At 41.8% G+C, this 15,575-nt stretch overlaps 2 protein-coding genes across 2 annotated transcripts; one reads left to right on the top strand and one right to left on the bottom strand.

Annotated features, from left to right (window-relative positions):
- Window positions 1–647: 647 nt before the first annotated feature.
- On the bottom strand, window positions 648–3,775 carry LOC311260065 (uncharacterized protein; the record flags this gene model as incomplete). Its single annotated transcript, XM_084357578.1, has 5 exons — window positions 3,717–3,775; window positions 2,090–2,214; window positions 1,884–1,994; window positions 1,457–1,556; window positions 648–712 (listed from the first exon to the last, which is right to left on the bottom strand). Exons 1-5 carry the CDS (start codon window positions 3,754–3,756, stop codon window positions 648–650), a joined length of 441 nt encoding a protein of 146 aa, XP_084213704.1. The 5' UTR covers window positions 3,757–3,775.
- Window positions 3,776–3,904: 129 nt separating this feature from the next.
- cd83 (CD83 molecule) lies at window positions 3,905–8,689 on the top strand. Its single transcript, XM_084356791.1, has 5 exons — window positions 3,905–4,009; window positions 4,166–4,302; window positions 5,272–5,500; window positions 6,108–6,211; window positions 6,359–8,689. The coding sequence occupies exons 1-5, from the start codon at window positions 3,967–3,969 to the stop codon at window positions 6,527–6,529; spliced, it is 684 nt and encodes a 227-aa protein (XP_084212917.1). The 5' UTR covers window positions 3,905–3,966; the 3' UTR covers window positions 6,530–8,689.
- The last annotated feature ends 6,886 nt before the right edge of the window (window positions 8,690–15,575 follow it).

Raw genomic sequence — 15,575 nt, 5'->3', positions numbered from 1 at the left:
TGAGCATGCTAACTTTAGTAACTGTACTAAATACATGTTTTACAGGAAAATTCTTACATATTGCACCTTTAATAAACCTGTTTGCTAAACTGGAAATCACTGCTTTTTTTTAGTAGTTTCTTAGTAAATACAGCCCAGAGAAAAGCACCAGTGAAATGATATTAAAGAACTGAATGGAGGGAAATACTTGAACGTAAAGTTTTTCAGGAGAAAAAAAACAATCTTTTTTGTCTTTGTGTGCAAAGGACTAACAATAAGAGACAAAAACTGATGTGCAAAATTTCAGCCATTGCAATATCTTTCCTGTAATTTCCTCCATATATCTGAATGCTTTAAGCGGCTTGATGAATATGTTTACTTTAAGCTTTGCATAAAAAAGTAGAAAAGTATAAAATAATCCACACTGTCTGCAAGGCGTTGCATAGCGAGGCAGTGAGGTAGACTTATGTAAAAAACTAAGATTTATCCTATCTGACTATATATATATTGCTACAGCTACAACTAAACATGAGTAATATAAAATATGGTACCAAAAGATAAAGTGAAGAGGACAGTAAGCAAAAGCGAGGACACACCAATCGTCTGCAGCCATCTCCCTGAAAGTGGTCCCATCATAGCAGCATGACACGTAGTCAGAGGTCGATGATTCAGCAGATCTGCTTCACAAACCATCCAGCAATCAGCGCAGCCAGCAGCACCGATCCAACGGACCCTGCAGGGTCAACAAGAATAAGTTGTAATCTCAACATACATGTCACTAACATGACTTAAAGTTGGTATAACATCAATTGTGCACATGTTTAAATGCTAACATCTAACATGTTATTGAAAGTCCAGATTAGGCTGATCAAAGTTGAGTCTGGTGAAGCCGGGCCTGAGATGTTACAAAAATGGATAAGCTTCACAACTATTAGCCGTAGCAACGGTGTTAGTTGGTCATTTTAGAGGCAATTCAGACCTGATATTAACATCCATCTGGTGGAAAGCTCTAAGTCCTTTAGTTTTTTACACAAATAAACAAAGAATTTAATGTAGAACAGTTGCTGAATTTACAAGAAGGCCCAAATAATGAAGAATTCGTCAGAGACAGCGTTCCTCGAAGTTTATAAAGTTTCTCCCAACTCAACAACTCACTAAATTGAGCATTTTTTTAAGGGAGTCTGGGGACTTTCTCCATGGGCGTCAAAAAAAGCAGCCTATGCTGTTTTGCAATTAATGCTGAAATTACAGGAAGATATGGATTGAGAATGATTCAGAATTAGTCATCGCCAGTTTGCAAAAGTTTGTAAAGTTTCTCCTCACGCAGCAACTTTTAAAATGATATGATATTGTGGTTACTGTCTTTAGCTCAGTGTCGCTGCAGAAACAGGTTGTGTTCAGCCGAACTGAGTTTCTTTATCTAAAATGTCTTTAAATACAATCGTATCAGAAAACTGCCAATACAAACAAGACCCACCATGGTTCCCTGGTGCCGTACCAGAACCTGGTGCCATACCAGAACCAGCGCACGTTTGGTTAGCCCAGTATATTCTTTGCTCCACAGCCACATTCTGCTCCTGTTAACAGAGGAGTGAAAATTAGACCTGAATAAAAGACTTTCTTCTTCTTTCTCTGCTTTATGTTCTCGTTCTAGAGTAATGAAGGTTTGACAAATATGAGCTCACACGCTGAAGTTTAAGACATAAAGTTTCTATACTTGGTGCCAGTCGTCATATGACGGTTGTTGTTAGCGTGACATCACAGTGATTCAGTGTGTACATGCGCAGGGTTAGAGTAGAAACAGCAACAGTAACTGGAGAGATGGGGCTTCGTTTGAAAGCACTGATAGTAAACAGCCACTAATACAAAATTAAAAGTTAAATATGAAACAGTGGGTGGCCTACCGTGCACACCACAATGGCTTTCACAGCGGTGCAGTGATCCAGCGTCATCACTCCATCTTGAATCTTCACACAGGGAGGTATGCACTCGCCGGTCTTGGAGAGGGCGAAGGGCTGCGAGATCCAAACACCACAAACAAAAATCACTCAATGAACTCTCATCACTTACAGGCACCTCAAGAAAAGTTATTATGCAGAGTTATCTTTACCGTGTCATTGATCATCCACTTGTTCTTACAGTCTGGGTTGTACAGTATTTTCGGGTCACAGCAGGAATATTGTGAGTGGATCTCCTCCACATCTGGGCTGCCCATCACAGACAGCACAGCTGCCCCTTTATACAGAGACAAGATATGTTAGGTTGCTCCAAACATCAGATACAAACCCCTGTGGTCCAAAATCTACTTTTATCTGTTTATCATTGTAAAATCTTAACATTCGGCTGTCGGAAGACAAAACCTCAACAACAAATTACTGTTGTACCTGAAATCCAATGCATGTAAATAAATAAAGAAACGTTGACATTTTTAGACTTTACTGGAGAACTTGCTGGCTTTCTTAATTTTCTGTTGATGCCTTGCATCCCTACTGTGTTGTTTACTGTGTGGTAACTTCAAAATGCAAATCACGGAGCCACTGCTGCACCACGGGCTTGTATTGTACGCACACAAAAGTAGTTCAGTGTCCATTAAAAATGGTATTTCTAAACACAGATCAAAGGAATCCTGCATGCCTGGTTTACAGGTTGTAATCCTACATAACCTGGAAATCAGTTTGCAAAACAAAACAAAACAAAACAAAACAAAACATTAACTAGACGAAAGTAAAGATGCTAAACAAGGAAATAATTTAAGTAAACTATTCAAACCTTAATCTAAATAAACTAGTAACCTAATAAAGCACTTAAACAGGCAGCTTGCATCATTGTGGGGATTCCCTGAACTGGTGACACTTTCCTTGAAACTACCTGCATCAGGGAAAGCACAGGGAAATCCCACAGCTGCTTCCACTTTCAATATACGCCAAGTTATTATTAACAGTTATGCTAACAGAACAATATGACAGCCGAATAACACGGTATTACGTGGTTGAATTGCTACCATTAGCTTAAGGCATCAGGACAACAAACATGTTACTTTAGTAGTAAAATATTAAATAGTTAGTAATTTCTTAATGCGGGATCTGCAGCTGTGCGACAATGCTAATGAATGACTCAGCGCTTCTTTGCAAACATTAGCTAAACGGAAGGTCGTCGTAAACTATAATCATCATCACTCATTAGTGAACAAAGCATAAATAAGACACGCTATTTATTTTCTAATACAGACCTCAACGCGTTAATGTAGCCTCTTCTACAATGTAATGCCTAACTTCATTAAAAAAACGTCAATTTTATCTTCTTTATCGTGCTTCTCCGTCATTAGCAAGTAAAGCAAGACTTTTAACACATATTCTCAATCTGCAAGATGTCGTCTTCAATTCGGCTCCAGTTAAACTTACTTCCATCGCTTAATTAATTTTTAAATAGGTACTGAATCTGAAGATATAGTCTGCGTCATTGCACGACATCGCTAATGGTTATCTGTCAAGCCGATTTTAACAGCACACGCTCACGATTAATAAAGTACCCGAACATGTGTTATTTGTGGTGTGTGTACGTAGTTAGACGCATGGGGACATTTAATACTCAGTTTTTTAAATGTAGTCTGGCGTGCAAAACGTCCCGACATGTCCCAACATGCAACGGCACAAGCGTAAAGGGAATAAAAACATTACAAAGACAAGAATCAACCTTCTCAAATGATGCATTAAAGTCGAAAAGCTTAACATGCTCACCTAAAAGGATAAGTAGGCCTATGCTGTACGTGTAACGCATGCTGACGACCGGTGTCGGATGGGTTGTCACGGGTGTACAGTATAAGAGAGGAAACACTGGCTGGATTATTAAACACACCCTCTGACGCATGGGGAAGTCCCTCTCCTTTTTGCCGAACTGAAACCTAACCCGGCCGCCCCACGCACATATATAGAGAGTCCCGTCATTTCCACGGAACCATCTCTCAGAAAGCTCCTGGACCTCATCATCATGTCTCCAGCCCTCCTGAACCTGGCTCTACTGTTGTCACTGTGTAAGTTTGAACATGAAACAGGATGCACTTTTAATCTAACCACATGATATTTGTACAAAGTGAAGCTGCACTTCTGTTGTTGTCCTCCTGTGCAACCTAACATGAAGCTGCTGTGCATGAACCCTGATGTCTTCGTGTTCACCTTGTGCTCCTCAGGTGTGAGTCATGCTGCCTGCATGTCAGTCCCGGGACCCGTCCTGGAGGTGATCTCCGACTCCGGTGGTGACTGTGTCCTTCAGTGCGCGGCTGTGTCCACGCCTGGAGTCCAGTACACGTCAGTCAGCTGGTACAAGGTAACACATTTAACTTCATTTGTGTGTTTTCACGCAAAATACTTCATATTTCTAAGACCGCAAGGCTCCAAGAAGGAGAAGATACATGTTCTGTTCTCACTGGCTGCTTTGAATTCAAATAAAAGCTGGTTGACTTTCTCTTTCTGTTTCACCCCTCTGCCCTCTTAAAGTACAACTATGTGATGTTAAATATAATCTGATATGTATTACTCTTTGTAGTATTTATGTGGCAGAGGTGGAATAAGTACTCAGATCCTTTATGGTCTAAAAATACTTCATTACAATCAGTATTCTGAACTGTAAAAGTACTGAAGTAAAATCAACAAAAAGTAAAAAGTAACATGTCCCTATAAATGTTAGCTAAATGTAAGTGATGAGTAGAAGTATAAAGTAGCATAGCATGGAAATATTCAAGTACAAGAATGTAGAAATTGTACTTGAGTTAATATAACTCTTAATCTTTGTAGTACTTGAAGTAGAGGAAGTAGTTACATTTGGTTTTACTTGCAGAGGTGGAAGAAGTACTCAGATCCTTTTATGGTCTAAAAATACTCCATTACAAGTAAATAATCTGAACTACAAAGTAAAATTGGCAAAAAGTAAAAGTACTCAATATCCAGAATTAGTTACTTTGTACACTACTAGTAGTACTGTTACTTGATTGTACAATACTTGAGTAAATGTAACTGTAGTACTTGAAGTAGAGAAAGTAGTTGCTTTGGCAGGGGTGGAAAAAAGTACTCAGATACTTTATTGTCTTAAAATACTCCATTACAAGTTAATATTTTGTTATCAGTTACTTTTCAGTGTAGTAGTTTTTCCTTGTAATAGAGTACTTTCACAGTGTGGTATTGGTACTTTTACTAAAGTATCAGAATACTTCCTCCCTGCTGGTAGAAGTAGTGTTTGTGTCTACAGTTTTAGTTTGTTGTGATGATGATGATGATGATGATGATGATGATGTCACAGGTCGGAGAGCCTCCATCTTCTAAACTCAGCGGCCTTCTGACCAGAGAGCTCCCCAACGGCACGACGCTCCCGTACCAGGGGGTGGAGCAGCAGGTGGAGCTGCTGGGCGAGTCCCACGACATCCTCCTGTCCAACGTGACGTGTGCCGACAGCGGCGTGTACAACTGTCACCTGTCGGCTCCCATCGGGGAACAGAACCGGGACGGGAGGGTCCGCCTCATTCTGACAGGTAAAAGGCACAGCTGGGGTCACGGGGTCACGGGTTTGTCTTCTGGACTTTCCCAGTTCTCTCATGGGAAATATTTGACCTCAAAATGAAAAACCCACTGACACATCAGAGGCTTTAGTGTGAATCAGGGAACATCCAGACTCAGACCTGGTTCTGATGTGTTCTGATGTTTACCTCCAGGGTGGTAAACGTCAGTGTCTGTGTGGGTGTAGCCGAGTGAATCATCTGTGGAGAGCAGCTGCGTATTAAACATTCCCACACAAAACCTCAGAGGAAGGGAGTATTCAGACTGTGATAACCCTTTTCCACTGCACAACTTAAGCAGTTGTTCATGAGGTTGAAGAGAAAGCGAGTCATCACAATCTAGTTCTGCTGATTGGTTTGTTTTTAAGCTGCTCAGCTAAATTGATTCTCAGTTCAAGTTTTTTTTCTTTCAAAGCTTGAATCTTTATCTTTACAAGATTTCTGCTGGTTCTCGAAAGGCTGAATGTGCGAAAGCCTTCAAAAATGTGCAAGAGCAACAGAAACCCTCCTGCAGGATGTGCTCAGCTAGATCTGCTGCGTGCTGCAGGTTTAGACTAACTCTCATTTCTATTTTCATTTCCAGATTGTCTGGATAGGAACACAGAAAATCTGATGACGGACGCCTGCTTAGTCATCGTCGCCACAGCAGTGCTGATGTTGGCGCTTCTCATATACCTCATCAGCTATGTAAGTAGTGGAATACGCTTCGACACGCACTAACGCTTGAGAGAAGTTTCCACAGCATTTTACAGCCCAGTTCACTTTTTACACATTTATGTCTCAACATCTCTTTCGTTCTGTATCTAAATGTATTTTCTGGTGTCTCCACCACAGGTTTGTTTGAAGACCACCCTCAGAGACAGAAACAAGACGACAACAACAACAACAAGGGAAACTTTATTGGACGCGCCGCTCAAACCTCTTGAGAAAAAGGACTTGATGTTGATCTACACTTTGGGTCCTAAGTCGTCTAAAATGCCCACGTTGAAGCATATCTGTGTCTGAAGACAGAGACGGTGATGAAAAGTCAGTAGGAGGAAGACCGGCTACTGAAGACCGGGACGACTCCCAATCCCACGAAATGGCTTCCTAAACATCTTTTACTTGTCCTCAGATGTCCTCCACCTGTAATTTGTGAATCCTCAGCTTGATAAGCCGTCCAAGGCGCAACAGAGGAGATGAAGAATCTTAAAAAACAAACTGTAAGAAACAAATACGCTGACAATAAACATCAGGTTTAACTGGACAGCCCTTAATCATAATCACTGATCTATTCATCGATTCCCCGACCTTCAAATCTTCAGCTGAGGACAAGGACAGAGTCGTAGGAGCTAAAACACACGTGGACGCAGAGCGGGTTGTTCCTTCGGCAGAGACGACGAGGAGCTGGCGGCAGATGCTCAGGAGGTGGAGCAGGTGCAGACGGGTCGGCGGTTCGATCCCGTCACATGGAGTTAAACTACCTCTACCAAAGTCGAGAGCTGACTTTGACACTCAAGAGTCGTCAAACCTTCAAGTAAAGTTTGTTAACATTAGCTCAAATTAGCCACCTCAAGCTAATCAGTCGCACCAGACCAACTCGAACTGTAGCAACAAAACTCTTGAGTGTATTCAGGTGATCTACCTGCTCATAGATTCACTTTTGTGAGAGTCCTTCTCTCTAAACTTACTTTGTCTCACTTTAAAGGAACAGTTCACCCAAAAAGGTAAAATTCAGTCATTATCTCCGCAGTCGCCTTAATGCTGACGGGAAGTCGTGTGAAGTGTCGTAGTCCACAAACCATTTCTGGAGCTTCACAGCAAAAGAAAACATCAAATGGCTCCAGACAGCTCGTCTGCTGTAATCCAAGTCTCCAGAAGCCCCGAGATCCCAAACTGATTTGAGAAGAAGTGCACTATAACTGAAGTGGATGCACGAACTCAACCGCACATCGAGGGTTCAAATAAAGTCGTTTCAAAACGATGTGGGATCTCAGGGCTTCCAGAGACTTGGATATGTTTTTCTTTTCAGTTGTGTTTAACATTTTTAATCAAGTCTCCAGCTACTGCAGTTGTTCAGGAGAAACACCACAACGCTGTTTTACTGTGAAGCTCCAGAAATGTTTTGTGGACTACGAAACGTCACCTGACTTTCCATCATCGTGGATACTAGAGTAAATTTACATTTTTAGGTGAACTGTTCCTTTAAGGCCCTTTTGTCATGTCAGTGGCTATCGTGCTTTGCGTGGTTGCTTTTTCACTAAGTTGTGGAGTCTGTTAAATGTTTATTTGATAAAGTTCTCAATGTTCTCGTGTTTAAACATGAATGCAATGTTGTTTAGATGTTTTAGATTTATGTCGTGTTCTTTAATGTCACATGTAAGAAAAGTACAGTTCAATTGTATTTGGCAATGAAAAGAGCAAGTGTTGAACAAATGGAACAACATGTTATTAGAATCTGAGACATTAAATTGTGTAGCAGCTAAAAGTGTAAAATAATACAATCTTAAAAACAATAGACCTGCAGGTTCATGTCTTTATGATTCATATTTGAACGGCAGGAAATCATCTGAAAATCTGATTTAAACCACATTTTGTAGAACTGTGTCTCTGATCCGATCACATGTCGCCTTCAGCGTGACCTTAATGTTTTTCCATCACATGTGGAGGTGGTGAACTACAAACGAGACGCTCGTAGCTGCAGTGGGAAGTGAGACTTAGTGCCCTTTTGAAACAAGAACTGAAAAAAGAGCTACACCTCTGCACTGCTATTTATACTTTGTCTGGACATTTTGACAACAGGGGGGAATCCCCACAGACGGACACGTCAGTGCCGTCTGGACTTTTTTTTTAAAAAAAAAAATGTTTTATTTAGACGAGCACTTCTCTTTTTTGTCTTATGTCTTAAAATGTTTTTTTTTATTTTAAGCCATGAAAATGTGAATAATGTGAAACCAAAGAATGGACAGAGGACGGCGCTGAGGACATTGATGACTCTTCTCATGACCTCTGAAAACATTGACTGAAATCTTTGTATGTAGTGACGTGTGAGTGACGTGTGTGACGTTGAGGATGCTGGGTTCATAGCTGGTGTGAACGAGTGATTATGAGCATCTTGTTCTTTGTTTAGGTGTTTGAGGTTGAGTGTTTCATCTATGACACAATAAAATAAGTTTGCTGTTGGAATAGCTCTCCTTACTCTGATTTGTTTTAAATGTAGAGGAGAAGTACAAGAAAAGCTACCGATACTGAACTTCTCACAAGTTGTGATCATTTCAAATGTCAATAATCTGGTGCTTTAAACTCAATAATCTGGTGCAGGCTGATCTTTCCGCACTGTTTGTTGGCTTGTTGGTAAGTATAAAGTATAAAACTGCATTTTTTCTGTTTTAAGCAAAGCTTTTGGTTCTTGTTTAATTTCTTTAAGACTCATAAAAGGTCCAGGTGGTAGATTAAAATCATGAACGCTTTTATGAAACAAACATTTAATATCTCCTGTATTTTGAGGGTTAAAATAGTTCTTGTTCAGCAACTCAGTCACAAGAACAAATGTTCACAGTGTACGTTCCTACCAACCACAGATGAGTTTAAACTTTATGTTGCTACTTTGTTTCTTTAGGTTCAGTTTTCATTTATCTTATGACAACGCTGTGCTTATGCTAAAAACAGATTGAGTTATAGAAAGATTATGTTATTATGTGTTATGTTAAAGATCATGTTTTGTTTTGGCTTAAAAGAAGCTGTGTTGGTTTCCACAAACGCGTCTGAAAACGTTCTGAGATCTTTTTAAAAATATCCACTGGTCTCACACTTACAAATGCTGAAACGCAGGCTTGAACTGTGGTCGCTGGCTCGGCAGCCTTCTCACCTCCACCAACGTTTTGTTCAGTTCAGTTTATTTGGCTCGGCGTTAACATTTTTTTCCATTATGTGTGCACATAGATGATTAAATTATAACAGAGCTGAAGTTATTTTATCTGCTCTGTGTTATGTAGGTTGGTGGTTGCTATGAAAGGAAATCATGTAGGTCGTATCGCAGATGGCGCGTTTACTGGAAACAAAAAAGTGTCGGTAATGATTAAAGCTTCTGTTTGTGCAAGTAAAGTAATTGACTTTGAATGGATGCTTTTTAAATCCCAGTCCTACTTTTCCCCTCCTGATGTTGATGTGTCTTCGGTGGTGATCTCACGTAGACCTTCGGCTGATTTTGAGACCAAGCTTGAAGACACCTGCTGAGTTGGAGGTTCAGGTACAGGGAACTTCACGCCACATAGGAAACCACCATCAGCCACGGTAAATTAACAGGAAGCACATTTGCGCCTCTACTCTGGCATGAAATTGGTTTAGCGTAACCTAACTGTGTTCGGTTTCTTTTCTTCCATTCAGTGTCACACTTCTCTGTGTAGGCTTACTGAACGTCAGCATTCTCACCTCACCTGGGGGAACTTTCTAAAATAACACTTCCTGTAAAACTGAGAAGGCAAGCGGAAATTATATTACAGTAAATGTATGTGCCGTGGCTTTACGCTCAATGTGTGGTAGATTGTTTTTTAATGCTATTATTAATCTTTTTTTATTAGAGATACAGACATGAGAGTAGACTGCAGGATTACAAGTTTCACCTTGTTTGTCTTTTTAACAAGAACAGCAGCAATGAACATGTCTGTATGAAACAGAACAGCAGTAAATGGGATATGTATTGTGTTGCATTTATTTTCTTTTTACAAGCAAGGCGATAATGTGAAAAGTCAAGTTGCAAGTAAACATTACGAGTAAACGTCGGACAATTAAACAAACTAGAGATTGTACAGAGTCAATGATGACACCCTGAGTCAATTTAAAAGCGTATTTTCCAAGTCAATAAAGACTTTTACAGTCTGATATTTCATTAGATTTAAGACAAACTGAGACTTTATTTACTTCATATGTCACACATATGTGTCATTCATGACACAAATCAAACAGAATTAAAATAAATAAATAAATAAATCTAAGTCTTCTTTCACTAACATACAAAGTTTTTTTTCGCGAGCCATTCGGTCCAATAACACTTAGAAAGTCTGGAAGAGCGATTAAATTACTATATCCTCATTAAAGTTAGCCGGGCGCTAAACCGGAAGTTAGCCGGCCCGGTTGGCGCGGAAGTCTCAGTGCGCACGCTCTGTGGGCCGCACAACACGCAAGATCCGGGTATTTTCAAAGCTGCGAAGGTTTTTCCTTTCCTCTCTGTCTTTTTATTCAAGTGCGCCAAACACATACAAACAGTCCGTCCAACACTTCACCTGCGTCTGTCTTCAAAACGCAGCTGAGCAGCTTTCAGAGGGATGCACGAGGCTCCGTCTCCAAGGTGTGTCCCGATAATAAAAAGAGCGCGGGTGGCTGACTCGTCCCAGTTTAACTATGATCCTGCTCGACATTGACGTTAAAGCAACAGGAAAAAAGCCCAGTCAAGTCAGCAGCCTGGAAACAGCAGTGGTGATGAAGAACAGTCAGCTCAGGTAGGTCCTCCTCCATCTTAGTTTGACTGGACTGTTTTAATTTGACCACAAGATGGCGCCTCAAACAGGGATCACCTGTAACAATAGAAGCGATACACACCGATCAGCCACAACATTACAACCACTGACAGGTGACGTGAATAACATTGATCATCCCATCACAATGTGATGTTCTGCTGGGAAACCTTGGGTGCTGGCATGTCATTTGGAAACAAGACAGAAAAAACTCTCAATAATTTGAATCTTTCTGCTTTTTGGATCATTTGCTCTGTTTTTATTTTTTTTCACTGTCGGCTACCCTCCATTAAATCTCACCTTTAACTTTGTTTTCACAACTAAATGAATGCAGCTCAGTAAAATACCGTTTCTCACAAAAGCAGGCGTCATGCAGGGAGATAATTTGTTTTGCCTCATCAGTTCTGTATGTTGTAGTGAAGGTTTCACACTGCAGAGGCTCATTGAACTGAAGGTAAATATTAAAATATGTGCAGAAGTTATTCATTGCAGATTGTTGTCAGCAGGTGGAGCCACACACACACACACACACAGTCATCAGGTAAACAGGCATCCCTGCTGTAAGATTGAGCCGGGTCAGTGAACGCACCGTAGCCTCTTTGTTAAATGAAGTTTCATCTTCATGAAAATCAACATAATGAGAGATGACATGACCTCAAGTTCTCATGCTTGTCAGTACTGAATACATTTTCTCCATCAGTTTAGTTTGAAACCCTGAAATGAAGACAAGAAGAAACTTTGATCATGTTTGTTTCTCGTGATGTAAAGCTAAATGCAGACAGGAGAAGACCGCTGTTAGCCAGCTCGCCTGCACTCAGCAAGGATTAAGTCACCACTGGATGTGTTAGTCGGTGGACGCGTCAATACGCCTCCGAGCGGCACATGCACAGATAGACATTTACATTTACATTTAGGGCATTTAGCAGACTCCTTTGTCCAAGTGACTTACAATAAGTACATTTGTCACAAGAAAGAAACCACAACACATCACTATCGATAAAGTTGAAAAGAAAAAATAGAAACAGTTTTCAAGCTCTCATCTGAGTAAAGTAGCTGCTATTTATCAAGGATACCTTAAGTACATAAGTGCTATGGTTTAAGTGCTACGGGTAAGAACATACAAGTGCATATACTTTTTTTTTTTTTTCGGGTGGGGGGGATGGGAAAGAGTCATGCGATGCGGGGTCGAGGTGAAGTCTGAACAAGTGAGTCTGGAGTCTTTTGCGGAAGATGGCGAGTGACTCTGTCCTGACGTTGGTCTGGAGTTCGTTCCACCACTGAGGCGCAAGAGCAGAGAAGAGTCATGATTCTGCTGAGCGACCTTTGTTTGCTCTCAGGGATGGTGGTACCAACCGGCCAGCTGATATAGCAGAGCGAAGTGCTTGCCCTGGGGCGTGTGGTCTGACCAGTGTTTGGAGGTAGATGGGTGCAGTTCAGTTGACGGCCTTTAAGGCCAGCACCATCGTCTTGAATCAGATGCGGGCCGCATAGACGCCAAGAGAGGCTTGAACCCCCGTCCCTTTGCCCTTAGACTTGATAAGTGCCCTCTTGGCTTGTGTTGTTTACACAAGGGAAAGATACACAGGTATAAAAAAAAAAAAAAAAAAGCTATATGCTAAGAACTGGGCTCCTCTGCCACTCCTTCAAACTTTCATCTGTCATTAAACCAGCTTTGGAGTGCTTCCAGCAGTTTGGTATGTTTGTGGTCGAACTGAACTTGCCAGCGTTGGGTGGAGTGATAAACAATGTTCAGATTCACCTCACAGAGAGGTTCAGTTCTGTGCTGCACTTTGGTTTCACTGGGATGATGGAGACAATGCTGAGATCTGGAATCACCTGAGCACTTGAGTTTGGGAAGTCGGGGGGCTGTTGTGAGGCTGGACTGCTGTAGACCTAATAACGGGAGAAGGCAAGGGGACATGCCAGGGCTTCAGCCATTCTCTCAATTTTCCCCTAAGCACCTAAAAAAAGGGAGTACTAGTGCACTTCAGTCCAAAAAGGCAATTACAGGCCTCACAACAACTACATGCTGATTACCCAAACACAGAACAGACTTACCATAGAAACTTCACAACCCCTCTAGATGGTCTCTGGTGGCTTGGCATACTTGACTTATTGCTACTACCACTCTTTGTGGGGGCCGGGACAAGCAGCAACTAGGAGGGGCTCACTTCCTTTACCACCAGCAATGTGGGGATACCAGCTTTGTGCTAATACAATCAGCTCTGTGAAGTTTACCGGTGTGTCAATCAGTTTATTTGTTTCTTAAACATTTTAAAAGGCGAGGAAGACAGGAGAAGTCCACTGTTAGCCAGCTCGGCCTGCACTCAGCAAGGATTAAGTCACCACTGGATGTGTTAGTCGGTGGCCGCATCAATACGCTTCTGAAAGGGCACATGCACAGATAGACGCCAAGAGAGGCTTGAACCATCGTCCCTTTGCCCTTAGACTTGAGTGCCCTCTTGGCTAGTGATTTTTACATGAAGGAAGGATACACAGGTATGAAAAAAAACAAAAACTAGTTGTATTCTAAGAACTGGGCTCCTCCGCCACTCCTTCAAATTTTCATCTGTCATTAAACAAGCTTTGGAGTGCTTCCAGCAGTTTGGGATGTTTGTGGTCGAACTGAACTTGCCAGCGTTGGGTGGAGTGCTCTTGAGACTGCTCTTGCCAAAAAGCACGCGTTAGCAAGAAGTGAAAAAGAAAACAATGTTGAGATTCACAGGAACGTGGAAAGGCTTGATAACCACTCGCTTGTCTTCCTACTCTCATACAGTTTGATGACGCGAGGGTGTAACCAACAGCAAGAGCTGAGAAGGCCCCATTCCCTATAAAACCACACGTTGTTTAGATCAGAGCACAGACAAGCTTCAGCTCGAAGGAAGTACTACTCAAGCAGTCGCTGCCACTGAGAGGTGAAATGGCGCTGACAGGATGCCACACGATGAGACCGGTGCCCAGGACCAGAGATGACTTCTTAACATTCTCACGCAAAATCACACTGGATCCAAACACAGCAAGCAGCTATGTGGTGCTATCTGAGGGGAACAGAAAAGCAACAAAAACAGGAAGTTGTCAGAAAAATGCTAAACACCCAAACAGATTCACCTGGTGGTCTATGACCCTGAGTAATGAGACTCTGACTGGACCCAGTTACTGGGAGGTGGAGTGGCACGGAAAAGTCCACGTTGGAGTTGCATACGACACCATCGGCAGAACGGGCGCAAATGAAAATTCCCTTGGATACGGTCCCGAGTCTTGGGCTTTGTTTTGTACTCCCAGCGGTTACGAGTTCCTGCACAATGGCCAAAAAACCAGCGTCTCAGGTCCTCAGTCCTCCAGAGTTGGACTGTTCCTGGATCCCAGTGCAGGTATTCTGTCCTTCTACAGCGTCTGTCACACCCTGACTCTCCTCCACAGAGTCCAGACCACATTCACTGAACCTCTCCGTGCTGCACTTTGGTTTTACTGGGATAATGGAGACAATGCTGAGATCTGGAATCACGATGGGACATCGGCTGCGTCAGAGGTCACTGGGGTGGGTGAGGTGACTGGATTGGGTGATTCGACGTCCAGAGAAGACTTCCTCAGATATTCCCGTAAAATCACACTGGATCCAAACACAGCAAGCAGTTATGTGGTGCTATCTGAGGGGAACAGAAAAGCAACAAAAACAGGAAGTTGTCAGAAAAATGCTAAACACCCAAACAGATTCACCTGGTGGTCTATGACCCTGAGTAATGAGACTCTGACTGGACCCAGTTACTGGGAGGTGGAGTGGCACGGAAAAGTTCACATTGGAGTTGCATACGACACCATCGGCAGAACGGGCGCAAATGAAAATTCCCTTGGATACGGTCCCGAGTCTTGGGCTTTGTTTTGTACTCCCAGCGGTTACGAGTTCCTGCACAATGGCCAAAAAACCAGCGTCTCAGGTCCTCAGTCCTCCAGAGTTGGACTGTTCCTGGATCCCAGTGCAGGTATTCTGTCCTTCTACAGCGTCTGTCACACCCTGACTCTCCTCCACAGAGTCCAGACCACATTCACTGAACCTCTCCGTGCTGCACTTTGGTTTTACTGGGATAATGGAGACAGTGCTGAGATCTGTAAAGTCTAATAGAGTGAAGTCATTGAAGTTTCAGAGCTGTTGCTGTTGCTTCACTGCACATGGGTGATATAGATAAAATCCTTGAACAAGGGTCAAGGCTAAGTTTTCATCTTATTTTTTTTTTTTTCTCTTACGGGTAGAAATCGGTTTCATATGATTCTCACCACTTTTTAAAGAAATCTTTAATTACATTTACATTTATTTGCTTGGCAGATTAGATGTTTTGCTCTTGGTCTTGTTGTTATACAAATCGAGTCACATATGAGCAGTCTTGTTATCTCATTTTCTTTTACATAGCTGAGATTATGGATAATCAAACATGATTGTTTGGATAAAGTGAATCTATACATGAAATCATTGAATTGAATCATTTAACACACTTTGGTGAAGGAATGTGTGAAGAAACTAAATAAAAATAAATTAATAAAAATAAGCACGAGCAGTGTGTTTT

This window comes from Pagrus pagrus (genome assembly GCF_965226575.1).
Source record: "Pagrus pagrus genome assembly, chromosome: 7".
NCBI lineage: Eukaryota > Metazoa > Chordata > Actinopteri > Spariformes > Sparidae > Pagrus > Pagrus pagrus.
This window is presented reverse-complemented; position numbering and strand designations above follow the sequence as displayed.

What these genes read in the sequence shown, in the direction of transcription:
- cd83 (XM_084356791.1), top strand. Translation starts at nt 3,967, where the DNA reads ATGTCTCCAGCCCTCCTGAACCTGGCTCTACTGTTGTCACTGT. An exon ending in CGTCAGTCAGCTGGTACAAG is followed by an intron (nt 4,303 to 5,271) that starts GTAACACATTTA and finishes ATGATGTCACAG; the next exon opens with GTCGGAGAGCCTCCATCTTC. An exon ending in TCATATACCTCATCAGCTAT is followed by an intron (nt 6,212 to 6,358) that starts GTAAGTAGTGGA and finishes TCTCCACCACAG; the next exon opens with GTTTGTTTGAAGACCACCCT.